Below are 13,134 nucleotides of genomic sequence, written 5' to 3'. Positions count from 1 at the left end.
TACAAAAGAAATATCCTCTCGACCTTCTTGTAAAAGCATTGCAAAAGAGCAAAAGAAATACTGAGTAATAGTTTCCCTAATTTAAAAATACCCAGCTAAGGCACAATCAAATAACAAACAGCTGCACTGATACTACTTTGAAAATAATCAGCAATCTAAAATTAAGGACTATGATTCTTAATTCATTATCCATTATTCATATTATTTGAAGGATAAACTTAAATATGTTTAATTGATTTGCACAGAAATAGAGTTAATAACATAAGTGTTGGTAGATAGTAGGTGAATGAAAACATTTTGGAAGGGCATTTAATCGCTACCATATTTCTTGGGAGATATCAAACTACTTGGTGACTGTGGTTCTTGGCCTTGGTGAGAAATATATTTAGTGGGCTTGGAAATAGATGTTTTCAAGAATACGAAAGGATTAGCCTTCTAATCTTCCAATTACCTGGTCCCAGCTGAACTTATATTTACCAAACAAGAACCGGCCAGAAAAGCTTCACAACTAGCAAGTGACCATCCTGAAATCTACAACTTCTGAGTTTTTGTGATTTCCATCACTAATACCTCTCTTAAATTTTTTTTTTTTAAAAAGCAGTTTCTTTCATGAGATTCATCAATGGTTCCTCTAGCCACAAGGTGTGAGATCCCACCAGCCACAACGTGTGAAGTCCACCAGCCACAACGTGTGAAGTCCACCAGCCACAACGTGTGAAGTCCCACCAGCCACAACGTGTGAAGTCCCACCAGCCACAACGTGTGAAGTCCCACCAGCCACTGGTGTGAGAGCCCACTAACCACCAGGTGTGAGAACTCATCAGCCACAGGTGTGAGATCCCACCAGCCACAGGTGTGAGAACCCAACTCCACGATTGCTCCTCATCTTTCCAGGCAATATGTGCACATCAGCCAGCACCCCTATTTCCCTCTGCTCAAAACCCTTCTCTTTCAAAGCAAAAGGCAAACAAATTCCATTCCCCCAAATAAGCTAGACTCAGATCTCAAATATAAGTCCCATTTGTGCAGCAGAGTCTTTCTCACAGGGTGCATTGGGTACAAAAGCCAGCCCCATATGGGCGAGCCCCGAGGGGCAAGCACGGATGCAGGTGGAAATGGCGCAGAGAACGGGGACACTTACGGTTGGCACAGCTTGATTAGGTCCTGGTCAGTGGTGCCTGGTGGGAGGCCTCGAATGTACAGGTTGGTTTTACTCAACTGTTCCCCGCTGCTGTTGCTGCTGCTGTGGTTGCTGCTGCTGTTTGTGCTGGGGCTGGGAGGAGCCATGGGGTGGGGAGCTGGTGCATAGGACTGCTGGAAACAGAAAAGGCTGTTACTGGAAAAACAGAGCCAGCAACCTATTCCCAGGCCAGCAGAGCAACTCGAAAGCAATGCAAGCTTCTCGGCATCTCCAATCCACACATGCACACTCTGCTCCGGGGCACTTCTGAGAACATCCTTTGCTCTTTCCCGCCCTCTGGCTCTGCCTCTGGATTGGCCCAGCACAGTTCCCTCCTGGTGCACCAGGGCTCTGCCCCTAGCTCACCTTTGACAGCAAGACATCTCTGCTTTTGCCTCTACTCTGCATTCCCTCCTTTTCTCCAAAGAAACTTTCTCACATTTGTTTTCCTCACCTGTACTCTTCATTGTGATCACTCCATAAATAGAGATGCTATGAATCAAACAATGAATGAATGCCTCTGTCTGATCTTGTTCTCCGCATTCCCAAATCTGCTCCTTCCTGGTGAACGCTCTGTTTGCAGGCTGAGCCAGTTTTCTTCTCTTGGAGTCACTCTGATCCAAAGTCTAAGCCTAGGCACTGCTGACAAGCTGACAGGATAATCCTTTCTTGTGGGGGCTGTTCTGTTCACTGCAGGCAGGTGGCGGCATCCTTGGCCTGTACCCACCAGATTTTAGTAGCATCCATTTCCCAGCTGTGGGCCAAAACTGTGTCCACACACTGCCAAGTATCCTCCAGGGCGGAGAAATCTTTCTCAGGAAAAAACCATTGGTCAAACTTGTCACACTATTATGACAAAATGGAAATGATAAGATGACCCTCAGTGACTTGGGAAAATACAATGTGAGGGTCTTTATACCTATATACGCCTGAATTAGCAGACATTATTCTTCTTTCCTTTCAAACAGGCGTATCTTCAAAAGTTCTGAAAATACATTGACCAACTGGGTTTAAGTCCCTGATATGAACATTACTGGTTGTGTGACCTTTGGATGGCACCTGAACCTCTTTGTGATGCAACAGTCTCATGAAAACGAGGAGGAAAACATTACCCACCTCCTACGTCATAGGGTCTTTACAAAAACTCAGTGAGCTAATAATGCAAATAGACTGGTTCCTGGGCATCATTAATTGCACAATAAGTGTTAGCAATATAAAAAATTGAACAATAATAATCACAATCATGATATTTGTGAGTCATATCTGTCTTTTGTGTGTGCACTCAGTCATGTCCAACTCTTTGCAGCTCCATAGACTGTAACCTGCAGTCCTCTGTCCATGGAGTTTTCCAGGCAAGAATACTGGAGTTGGTTGTCATTTCCTCCTCCAGAGGATCTTCCCAACCCACAGATCAAACCCATGTCTCTGCACTGGCAGGAGGGTTCTTTACCGCTAGCACCACTTGGGAAGTCCCAGTGATCTGCACCTTCAACTCTATCCTAGATTCTCTCAACTGTCATCTAGGATGCTATATAAATATACAGTGAATGCATTCATCATGATTCCAGCGGGGACACGCTGGAGATGTCTAACCTGAATATTCATCAGCTGTTCTATCAGGGGTGAGAAGTGAGTACTTATCCAACAGCCAGTGGCGGTTTCTTAAACACTCAAGCTATACCCCATACAATAAAAATTGAGTGATCACAGCACTTGGCCCATAAAGATAGGAGGCATTGTTCGGCCTTGTTTCTTGTTATAATAATCCATTTCACACCCTCCAAGATTTCAGATATGCCTTTGTCTCTATTCCCAACTGGCTCTAAGACAAGGCCTCTTGGATATGGGAAGTAAGGCTATATTATACCTGATTCCCTTGGGTCTTTGCTCTCCGTTCCCTGCACAGCGACCCAATGCAAAGATGCATTGCTTTCTGCCTCGCTGCCATTCTTGCAGTCTCCATGCTGGAAGCCTTGGTGTTAGCTACACTCAACCACTTCTTCAGTATGACTTAATCTAAGAGCAACATACTTAACACAGAATTTGAAAGTGAATGACACGGGAGAATGCTTTCTGTTCTCAATATTTGAATAAAATAACAACTATTCATTGTCTTTTGGAATGTCATATCTGCATAAAGCTGAATAGTTTCCTGGCTGACATTAAAAAAAATTCCTTCCTGACCTATGAAATCTACTTCCTGCCTCGAACACAGGGGAACACGTAAGCTCTCCCCGTTTACAAGCCCTGCACTTAGTAGGTGTTTAACACGGCCTTGTTGAAGCTGCGTTCTGGTCAGTGTATCTCACAACCAGATGGGATTTATTTTTGATTTCCCTCCTGTGCACTAGTCTTTTAAATTTCCCAGCTTTTTTCAGGCTGTTTCTTACCACTTTCACCTCCCCTCTCTCCAAATTCTTTGAATTCCATTCTGTACTCAGGCTTCCTTTAAAATGAGGCTTTGTTTAAAGCACTTTTCCCATTGCAGAACCTTTAAAACCACCAGGGAGCCAGAAAAATGTCTCCAGCTTTATGTCTCACAGATCAGATGGACCGGTTCAGACCAAGTGAGTCCCTGACTGATCAAATAAGAAAGCACCAACTACAGGGTGATCAATCTGTGTTGACTTAATTCTTTTTTCGCCCCAGGGGTCTTTGCAAGCATTTCCATAACTAGACACCATTTAGTAGATTGCATGGTGCTTAAAACCATAAATGTGCCCTCCAAAGGGCACACTGTATTCACTGGGAAAAATTAAAACAAAATGGTCAAAATGAATCAAAGTGGGAATAAGTAGAGAGAACTTGTATGCATGGAAATGAGATATATATAATTTAAAAATAGAAGTAGAAGCACCAGATTCTTGTAGAGAAAGATGTATTTCCAAAACCCTTTGAAAAATACATACAATGAAGAGTGGTTTTCTATAACCTATTCTTGTTTGTAAGTTCTAGAAATTCTACTGAAAGATGTAGGCTTTCTCAGTTTTATTGAATCAATAAATGCAGTTTTTTAAGACCCAGTGCCAACACTCCTGCTAATCCTTGATATTCTCATTTATCCGTTGATACACTGAATGATTCAGGTAGCAGCCTACATTATAAATCGCTTTTGTTTAAAGAACTATAAATTCCTTCCTCTGTACTCATTTTCAAAATACATATCCTTTAATCAACAAAACATTGGCAGAAGTTTCCCATAATGTCTGACAAATGCACAGGCTTAAATGAATTAATTTGTGAAAAGCAAAAGTGATTTTGCACACTCTGGCTACCAAGGACAAATAATTGAACTACAGCATCGTTAAAAAAAAGGGGGAAAAAGGAGCGTCAATAACCTTTAGGGGTCAATGGGTAAGAGCAGCCACTTTGTTGATTAAAAGTGGTTCTGATTCCATTCCCAATTCTTTGTTTTTAGACGGATTTGCAATTTTATCATTGATTAACATTTAAATCATTTTGCGGCACTAAGAAAGACACTTTAAAATATTAGGAAAAAAATTATTTCCTTCAGATGAAATTGGCTTTGCCACCTCAAAGTCACACTTTATAAATCCTCTTTAGGAAGGGTGAGGACGTACAGTCTGGGGATACAGAACATTGTTCCGCTGAGCTGTACCAGGGCAAGGCTGTGAATCTGCAGTGTCAGCTTGTTAGGAGTGAGAGCAACAGCACGCTTCCAGAAGAGGGGCTTCAGACGGTGCTCCACTGAGGAGGGGGATAGAGAGCTTGTCATGAAGCTGCGCATGCTTGGGAAGTAAGCAGATTTTGCTTAGATGTGTTTTTATTCATGGTGGCATTGCTGGGAAGGTCTGTTAGGGATTCTGACATGAGGGCAAAAGCCCCCCTAACCACATGTCAGCACTGCTAAAATCAGCTGATCGGCACCAGTGTCCTCTTTAGGAAGTTAAAAAAAAAAAAAGACTTAGCATCCATTTTGGAAGATGCTATTCTTAATGATTCTAATAATTATAGGTAACATTTGCCATCTGCTTGCTGAGCATACTATATGTTATCTTCAGAACAATCCAAGGAGGCAAATCATTTGCTTCAAGGTTTACAAATGAGAAAACTGAGGCACAGAAAGGGCCAGTGACCTTCTCAAGGTCACACAGCTGGAACCCCAGTTTCAACCTCAGGAGCCTGACTGCAGCTCCCCAGGATGCTCATACAGAACCTTGCCTCTTCATGGTAGGGGTACCAAGAAACACAAAACCCCTCCTTGCAGAGAACTCTGCAGGATGGTGTCCTGCCATGAGCTCTGGCCTGTCCAAGGACAAAGGGAGATGGAAAGACCAATGATGATAAACAGTCAGCAATCAAAGGAAGGTCCACAAGCCCTCCCCTCCCCCCGCCATCAGAATTTAAATGAAGTTCACCTTAAATTTAATTTCAAAGGGGAAGTGACCATCAGAAGCAAGCGTGTTCTGAGTTTTTCAAATAATGTCAAACGAGAGGGTTCATTTGTCAAGATTCATGCTTTGTTATTTAATAACAGGAAAATGAACTGGCTTGTAGATCATCCCAAGCAGCTGATTCATTTAGTGCGCTTTGTTAATATGCCTCATTTTTCACATTTGAAAAGTGGATCAAGCAGGTCCTCCTACGATCTTGGAGAATGTGTGGCTTGGAGGGCAGCCCGTCGATGCTTTCAAACCCTAGCTAGATAATTTGGAGATAAATCGGAGAGGGATGTGAGTTGTGTTTTCGTTTGCTGGCTTGCTTTCCCGTTTGCTTGGACCGAAAGCACTTGGTACCTCAAAAAAACATTCACACACCAATAGAGTAAAGCAAATTGTTAAAAAACATCCTTTACACGAAGTCAAAGGATATTGGATGGATGCCTGGCTGAAGGTGGCACCGTAATGCACAGACCTTAACCAGGTCATTTTTAACCAGGGTCCCCACCTTGACTCTCCTGAGATTTTGGACAGGATAGTTCTCTGTTGTGAGGGGCTGTCCTGTGCATTGCAGGATATTTAACAGTATCCCCATTTTCCACCACTAGAGGCCAGCTGTGCTATCCTCCCCCCAAGTTGTGGCAACCAAAAATGTCCCCAGATATTGTCGAAGGTGCCCTGGAGCTATGACATCACCCCTGGTTGAGAACCACTGCTTCTTACAGATCCATCCCCTCTCCTAGCAAGGCCAGTAAAGTCCCCACTGTGGAATAATGACAATAACTCAATGGCCTAAAACTACTCATTGAACACCCCCTCATCTCACCAAAGCTCAACTTCTTACCCTGAAGTGCGTACACTGTCCACCTCCCCACGCCTCCACCCGTTGTTACTAACACTGCCACAGTTATGTGTCAGCAGACTTGGTCTGGAGCTGAAACCTACTTCTCCCTTGGATTGAAAACATAACTCTTTTACAAAGAGAATTTTAAATATTTTCTGCATGCAATTCCCCTTGGCTGGGAATCATGGGGTCTCGATGCCAAACTTCAGTCAATTCTCTTTGCAGCGTCTGGCTGCTGGCAGGATCCTGAAGCAGTTGGTTTGGTGGTTTGGGGTAGCCTTGGACTCCAACACACAGCAGTCTGCTCTGTGGAAGGTCTCCCCAATTTGTTTTCATTCATCTCCAGTGCAAGAGAATTTGTACTCTTTTATCCACTCAAGGGTAAAGCCCTGGATAAAGTCTCCTGTGGGACTGACATGCCAACTCTTTTACTCTCCAAAAATGAATACAGACCACATTCCTGTCTTGAATCATACATTATTTAGCCTGCACGTACGCATGCAATCCATCGCGCAGTGGCTGCTGCTGCTGAGGCAGGCTGTTGGAGTCCTCCCCCAGGCAGGGTGATTTCCACGTAAACTCATTTCTGCAGACCTGTCCTCTGGTATCAACACTCCATGAGACAGTGGACGTGACAGAAATCATGGCAAGTGCTACAGTGCCTAAGAGAGCCTCAAATGAGGGTGAAGAAGAATATTGTCCATGCAAGCAATAAGAAATACAGCTAAATTAATATCTAAGGCAAGCTATGCGACTGTGGCCAGAGTTTCATGAACCACCTATAGGATGGCTTTGCAATTTTTTGTGAGACAATTGTCTCTCCATTCTGAAGACTATGACTGTAGAAAACATTGATTTCAATTATGCCTGTTATAATAGTTTGGAGAAAACCTGCCTCTCTTCTCTTTTCCCAACCAGAGCTCAGCTATGGAAATGAGCCCTAAAGGATCAAAGTCCACACAAAAGGCATTCATTTGTACACTCTGTCTACTGGCCTAAGTAACGGCTGCTGTCAGCAACAGTAACAGGCTGCTTAAGAACTCTAAACTGGCGATTCAATTCTTACATGATAGTATACATGTTAGAATGCCATTCTCCCAAATCATCCCACCTTCTCTGGCGCAGGATACAGCATGCTTGGGGCTGGTGCATGGGGATGACCCAGAGAGATGTTATGGGGAGGGAGGTGGGAGGGGGGTTCATGTTTGGGAACGCATGTAAGAATTAAAGATTTTAAAATTAAAAAAAATAATAACAATAAATATTCACTAAAAGAAAAAATAAAATAAAAATTAAAAAAAATTAAAATTAAAACAAAAAACAAACAAAAAAAAAGAACTCTAAACTGGCCGCTTAGAATCCACACCACCACTAACTAGGCACTTAAGCCCCTGGTCACGAGCAAAACACAGATTATGTTCATATTACTGCATAGGACAGTTGTGAGGCTTTGAAGCCCTAATATATATAAATTATATATAAAACATTTAGCCCAGTGCCTGGCACAGATTTAATACTCAATATTTTTCTTTGTTCTTATTATTTGCATTATCATCATGGGGCAGATCCTTAGAATGAACAGGGATCTCTCAGCCCTAGTCGGAGTTGCTGCTTAGTCACTAAGTCACATCTGACTCTTTCGCAACCCTAAGGACAGTAGCATGCCAGCCGCATCTGCCCATGGGGTTTCCCAGGCAAGAGTACCAGAGTGGGTTGCCATCTCCTTCTCCAGGGGATCTTCCTGACCTAGAGATCAAACCCGAGTTCCCTGCATTGGCAGCGACTTCTTTATCACTAAGCTACCAGGGAAGGCCCCAGGCTGGAGTAACTGACCTTTAAGGGGGAGCTCAAGAGTTCATCTATTTTTAAGCATGGCGGTCACTATGAGTGAGATGAAACTATGAACTGGGGTTTGTCACTTTTTATCAAGAAACAAACAGCACTAAGCAGATGGAATAATCACTGTGGATAGAACAGATGATTAATTTCAAGATATTTACTAATCACTACTGGGTACCCACTCCAGTATTCCTGCCTGGAGGAGCCTGGCGGGCTACAGATCACAGGGTCACAAAGAGTCGGACATGACTGAGCAACTAACACTTCCACTTTTCACCGAGGTTTGATTACAATTCTGTTGGGATGAGATTCCCTTTTGCTCTAAATATTAGCAATATGTGAACACTCCCACAGATTGCATCATAGAAGATTGCTCTGTGCTATTTATAAATAGACAATCTGAAGTCACTGAACTCCATTCAGAGGATTCAATATTAAATGACATTTTAAAATTCATGGTACTTGGAAACATAAGTAAAGTAGTAATTGTTCATTTCAAGCAGCTATAAACCAGTTTCATTAATAAATTTACAAACTAGAGATGAGTAACTACTATGAACAATGGAACAGCCATTTATAAAGATTGCTGAATTCTCCAAATGCCAATGACATCTGGTCTCTGCCCCAAACCCTCTTTTAATGTGGCCAACTCTTGATCTTTTCAAGGAAAAACAAACACAATTACAACACACTTCAGGTCTCCCAATTTGAAAATAACCCAGACATCTCATGATTTCAGTACTGATAATGGTTGGTTCCTCCTGCAAAAGTTGAGCCATGATTGGTTCCTCAGGTGGAGATTACAATGTCTCCCACATTTGCCAGTAATTATTAGAATCCCCAAGAAATGTTGAGAGTGACTAATCCCTGTATGGTACCTCTACACTCTCTGGGGAATACTTCAGAGATAAACTCAAACCTCTGCTTTCATGATGGGCTAGAATCACTGGGAAAAGAGTGAAAATCTTAAACAGGTCCCTATGAGCTGCTGATGGAGACTTCTGGGAGTACCAATGGCCAGTTCCTCAATTCAGAATGCAATCAGAGACAAAGAGGAGGGGAGGCACTTGCTCTGTGTCTTATATGTTTACTTAAATTTTTAGTTTTTCCTCGATAATCTCTAATTTTGACTTTTTTCTTCATTTTTATATTCTATGTCTCACAGCTTAATATCTTCTGTTTCCCTAAAATCACAATTGGCGATATTGCCAAGAACTGATTTTCTAGCATTCTCATGCATGCTTTTCTAAATAAAATAGAGACCAACAGACATAGCTTGAACACCTGCCATAAAATATGCTGACCTGGTTCTTTACCACAACTCAATCAACACGGTCAAAGTTTTCCATCATGAAAACAAAATAAGCGATTTTTCCATGAAATGGCTAACTTCCATATTAACCAATCACATTACTGATCAGGTGACTGGCAGCTAATCAGTAATAACAAGAAAGCATTTTGTTTCAAATGGTGTCTAATACAAATCTGAAAATCTCTTTTCAGATCTGTGTTGCCAATCACAGGAGGCCAATCAGAACATCAAATGGCATAAGGCTTTTCTGACACATCAAAATGGTTTTGTCCAATTAGATCGGGGTTTAGTTTTTCTGAAAGTAGATCTGTGATGAATTGAGAGCAATGCAATAATCACCAAATATCATGTAAGTCCTATCTGCTTTCCTTGTTCATGCTCCCATCCCACCTCCATAAAGTCCCTGCAGCCCACTCCTGGCTCTGTTTCCTTCTATTTTCTTTCAGGGATCAGTCATGCTACGCCATAGTCACACGTGTATCTCAGCCTTATTTTGTCTTCTTCCCTTCACCTGGAATAACTGGGCTGCATTCCCATATCTTATCTAGGGTGGCTCGAAAATGTATTTTACAAACACCTTTGGGACACTTTAATTTCTTTTTTAATTAGGGACATTTTTGAGAACAAAAGAGTGAGATCTTAGAATTAAACTAGGACGCAACGTATACACTGAAACCATCCAGAGCAAATTGTAACATACAGTCAGCCTACAATTACCTTCTCTACATCTCACATATTCCTCCAGTAAAACCCAAAATTCCATCCCATGTCAGAGAATTTTGTTTTTTTGCTTATTGCTTTAGACCTATTTAATTTCTCTCTCTTTTTCATTTTCTACATTCTTAAAATCTACAGAAGGTCATAAAATAAGAAACGAGGATAGCAAAGGCTAATGTTCATTGACTGTGTATTATATGCCAGGCACAGCTCAAAGAGCTTTATATTCAGTGTTTTATTGAACCACGTAAGAACTTTTAGGGGGAGCTTTTCAAGGTGGCTTATTGGTAAATGAATCCACCTTTCAATGCAGGAGGTATAGGAGACATTGGGTCGAATCCTGGCCCGGAAAATCCCCTAGAGGAGGAAATGGCAACCCATTCCAATATTCTTGCCTGGAGAATACCATGGACAGAGGAGCCTGGGAGTTATACTCCACGGGGTCACAAAAGAACTGGACATGACTGAGTGACTGAGCGTACCAGCACACAGATGTCTTAGAGGTAGATGCTATTGTTATCTCATATTGGAGGTGGGAATACTGAGGTTCGGGAGGTTACAGGGCTTTCCAAGGCTGTGCAGGTTCTCTGCAGCAGGTCCAGGACCTGAAGTTGGGCAGTGTTCATCCAGCTCATCCCAGATTTAACTCTAGATACGTGTCGTCCAAGACAGCAGCCACTAGTCACATGTAGCTATTTAAACGGAAAGATAATTCAAATAAAATGAAAGAAAAACTTCAGTTCCTCCATCATACTGCCCCCATACCCAATGGTCAGAACCACTGGTGCTAAGTGTTATGTCAAAAAGGCAGGCACAGAACATCACTGTCAGGGCAGGGACCTCTACTGCACATGCTGGTGGAGATTATCCTTGAAATTCCAAGGCTCTGACTCCCGCACGCTCTGAGCAAAACAAAGGCCACAGGTTCTATGTTGCTCTTCATACTTTTAAAAGAGTCATTGATCTCTTTTCAGTATAGACCACATTTCAGTTTTTTCTCCGTCATGACTGGGTCTAGATTTTGGCATATAAAAATCTCTCTTTCAACTAATCCTTCCCCTGACCTAAAGTGGACATCATTAAAAGAAATTTCTAGAAAGTCAAATATAATCTGTGGGAAGGACAAGATGTATTTTATCTATTTTTAACTAATAAAAATGAAGTATCATCTGTACTGCAAAACTGCTAAATAAGACAAGAGAGCCATTGAGGGAAACTGCTGGTACAGAATAAAGATCTCTGGTTTCGGCAGACAAGCTTCATGTCTGTGAAGGAAATTTTGCATTTTCAATATGACATCATTTACTTTATCTGCATATCCCCCACAAAAAAGTACCCCTACTCCACGATGTCTGCTATTCTACCAATTTTATTTCTCTGTAAACTGGACCAAAGTGAAAAGTGAGAATGCTTTCGTATGGTGAACTCCTGGGGCAATTCAGCAAATTCATAAACAAAACTTATATTCCATGACATAAAATAATTGTGTTGTTTTATTAGCCAATTCATTCATGTTTTATTAATAAGGCAAAATTAAAAATGAACAGAACCTACACTTTGAAAGTCCTAAATCTAAGAAATTTAGACTATAAAACACAATAATTTCCTCAAGAAGACAAAGCTAGAGTATAGATCAAAAATGTGACAGCAATTAATACCTGCAAAGTAATTGCTCCATTATAAAAATTGGAAGAAACACTTGCAGATAATTTGCTATGAATATAATTTCAATATTTATAGTATTGGGGGCCATGAGATGGTAAGTATGAAAATAAATTAATGCTCAAGTTCAAGAAAAAAAAGACCTGATAATAAAAAAGAATATTAGACATTTATATCATTATCCCATTCATTGTAATATTTCAACCAGAAATCTATGAGATATTTTACACTCAAACGTCTGTTTCTCATCACCATAAACCTCTACAAGGATTACTTTCCACAGTGAATTTTCAGTCAATCCACCTTGTGCCTTAGAGAATTTCCCAAACCAAATCCAATAGTTGATGCATCTTCTTTGTTGTGTGATTACTGGAGATTTTTTGTGCAGAGATAGTCTCCATGATCAAGAGAAAGAACTATACCGAAGGATAAGACAGTTCTGCTTTTTCTTTTCCAAATTACTCTTGCCCTTTTAAAATAAGTGATGAAAACTTCAGAGACTGGCAAACAAAGGGTATTCGCCCTTGATCGGGAGACTCTCCAAAGATGAAGGAGGAAATTCCGCCGTCACACACAGCCACCGAGACCCTCGATCTTGAACCGCATCTCCCAGGTCTCAGGCTTGTTGTCCCCCTCACTGTCCGTATGATCTTGGGAAAATCACCTAACTGCTTTTGCTTCAGTCTCTTCATCTGTAAAACTGGGGATAATAACTACCTTAGAAGACATGGAAAATGTGAAATGTGGGAAGCACTAAGAATAAAACTCAGAAAATAGTCAACCCTCTACAGGGGCTGGCTAGTGTTCTTACCCCAGTCCTGCAGCACTTTTACAAAATCCACTGTGGTCATGAGCAATCATGATCCGTACTAGTCGTCCTCTTGAGTGGTCTAGTGAGCCTGGGTTTGCCTGATTTAAAATCTTCCAATGCAAAGTACAAAGTCCACGGATGCTTGCCAAACTGAAATTCTCTCAATTAGAAACCAAGAACTCTCATTCCTCAACGAGACACCAAGTTCAGTTAGTACTCTTTCAGCTGCTGATAATAATTGCCTTCAGATAAACTGATGACACAACCCTCAAAGGAATTTTTTTTAAGATAAACTTTCACAAGGGAAGTTGTTCTTGGAATATACAAATTGTGAGAAAACATCTACAAATCGTGAAAGTGCTCATTAAA

General features: G+C 41.4%; 1 protein-coding gene across 10 annotated transcripts in view; it reads right to left on the bottom strand.

The window, feature by feature from the left end:
- RBMS3 (RNA binding motif single stranded interacting protein 3) overlaps positions 1-13,134 on the bottom strand; it is an 819,111-nt gene that overhangs the window by 644,959 nt on the left and 161,018 nt on the right. For 6 of the 10 annotated variants that reach the window (XM_018067046.1, XM_018067047.1, XM_005695511.3 and 3 more), the window contains one exon: positions 1,142-1,314. In XM_018067046.1, the coding sequence (XP_017922535.1) occupies positions 1,142-1,314 (173 nt within the window). The remainder of the gene's footprint in view (positions 1-1,141; positions 1,315-13,134) is intronic. The other 4 variants (XM_005695513.3, XM_005695514.3, XM_013973416.2 and 1 more) reach the window with 1 other exon arrangement.

Source organism: Capra hircus, chromosome 22, assembly GCF_001704415.2.
Source record: "Capra hircus breed San Clemente chromosome 22, ASM170441v1, whole genome shotgun sequence".
Taxonomy (NCBI): Eukaryota; Metazoa; Chordata; class Mammalia; order Artiodactyla; family Bovidae; genus Capra; species Capra hircus.
The sequence above is the reverse complement of the archived record's forward strand: the minus strand, read 5'-3'. Positions and strand labels throughout refer to the sequence as shown.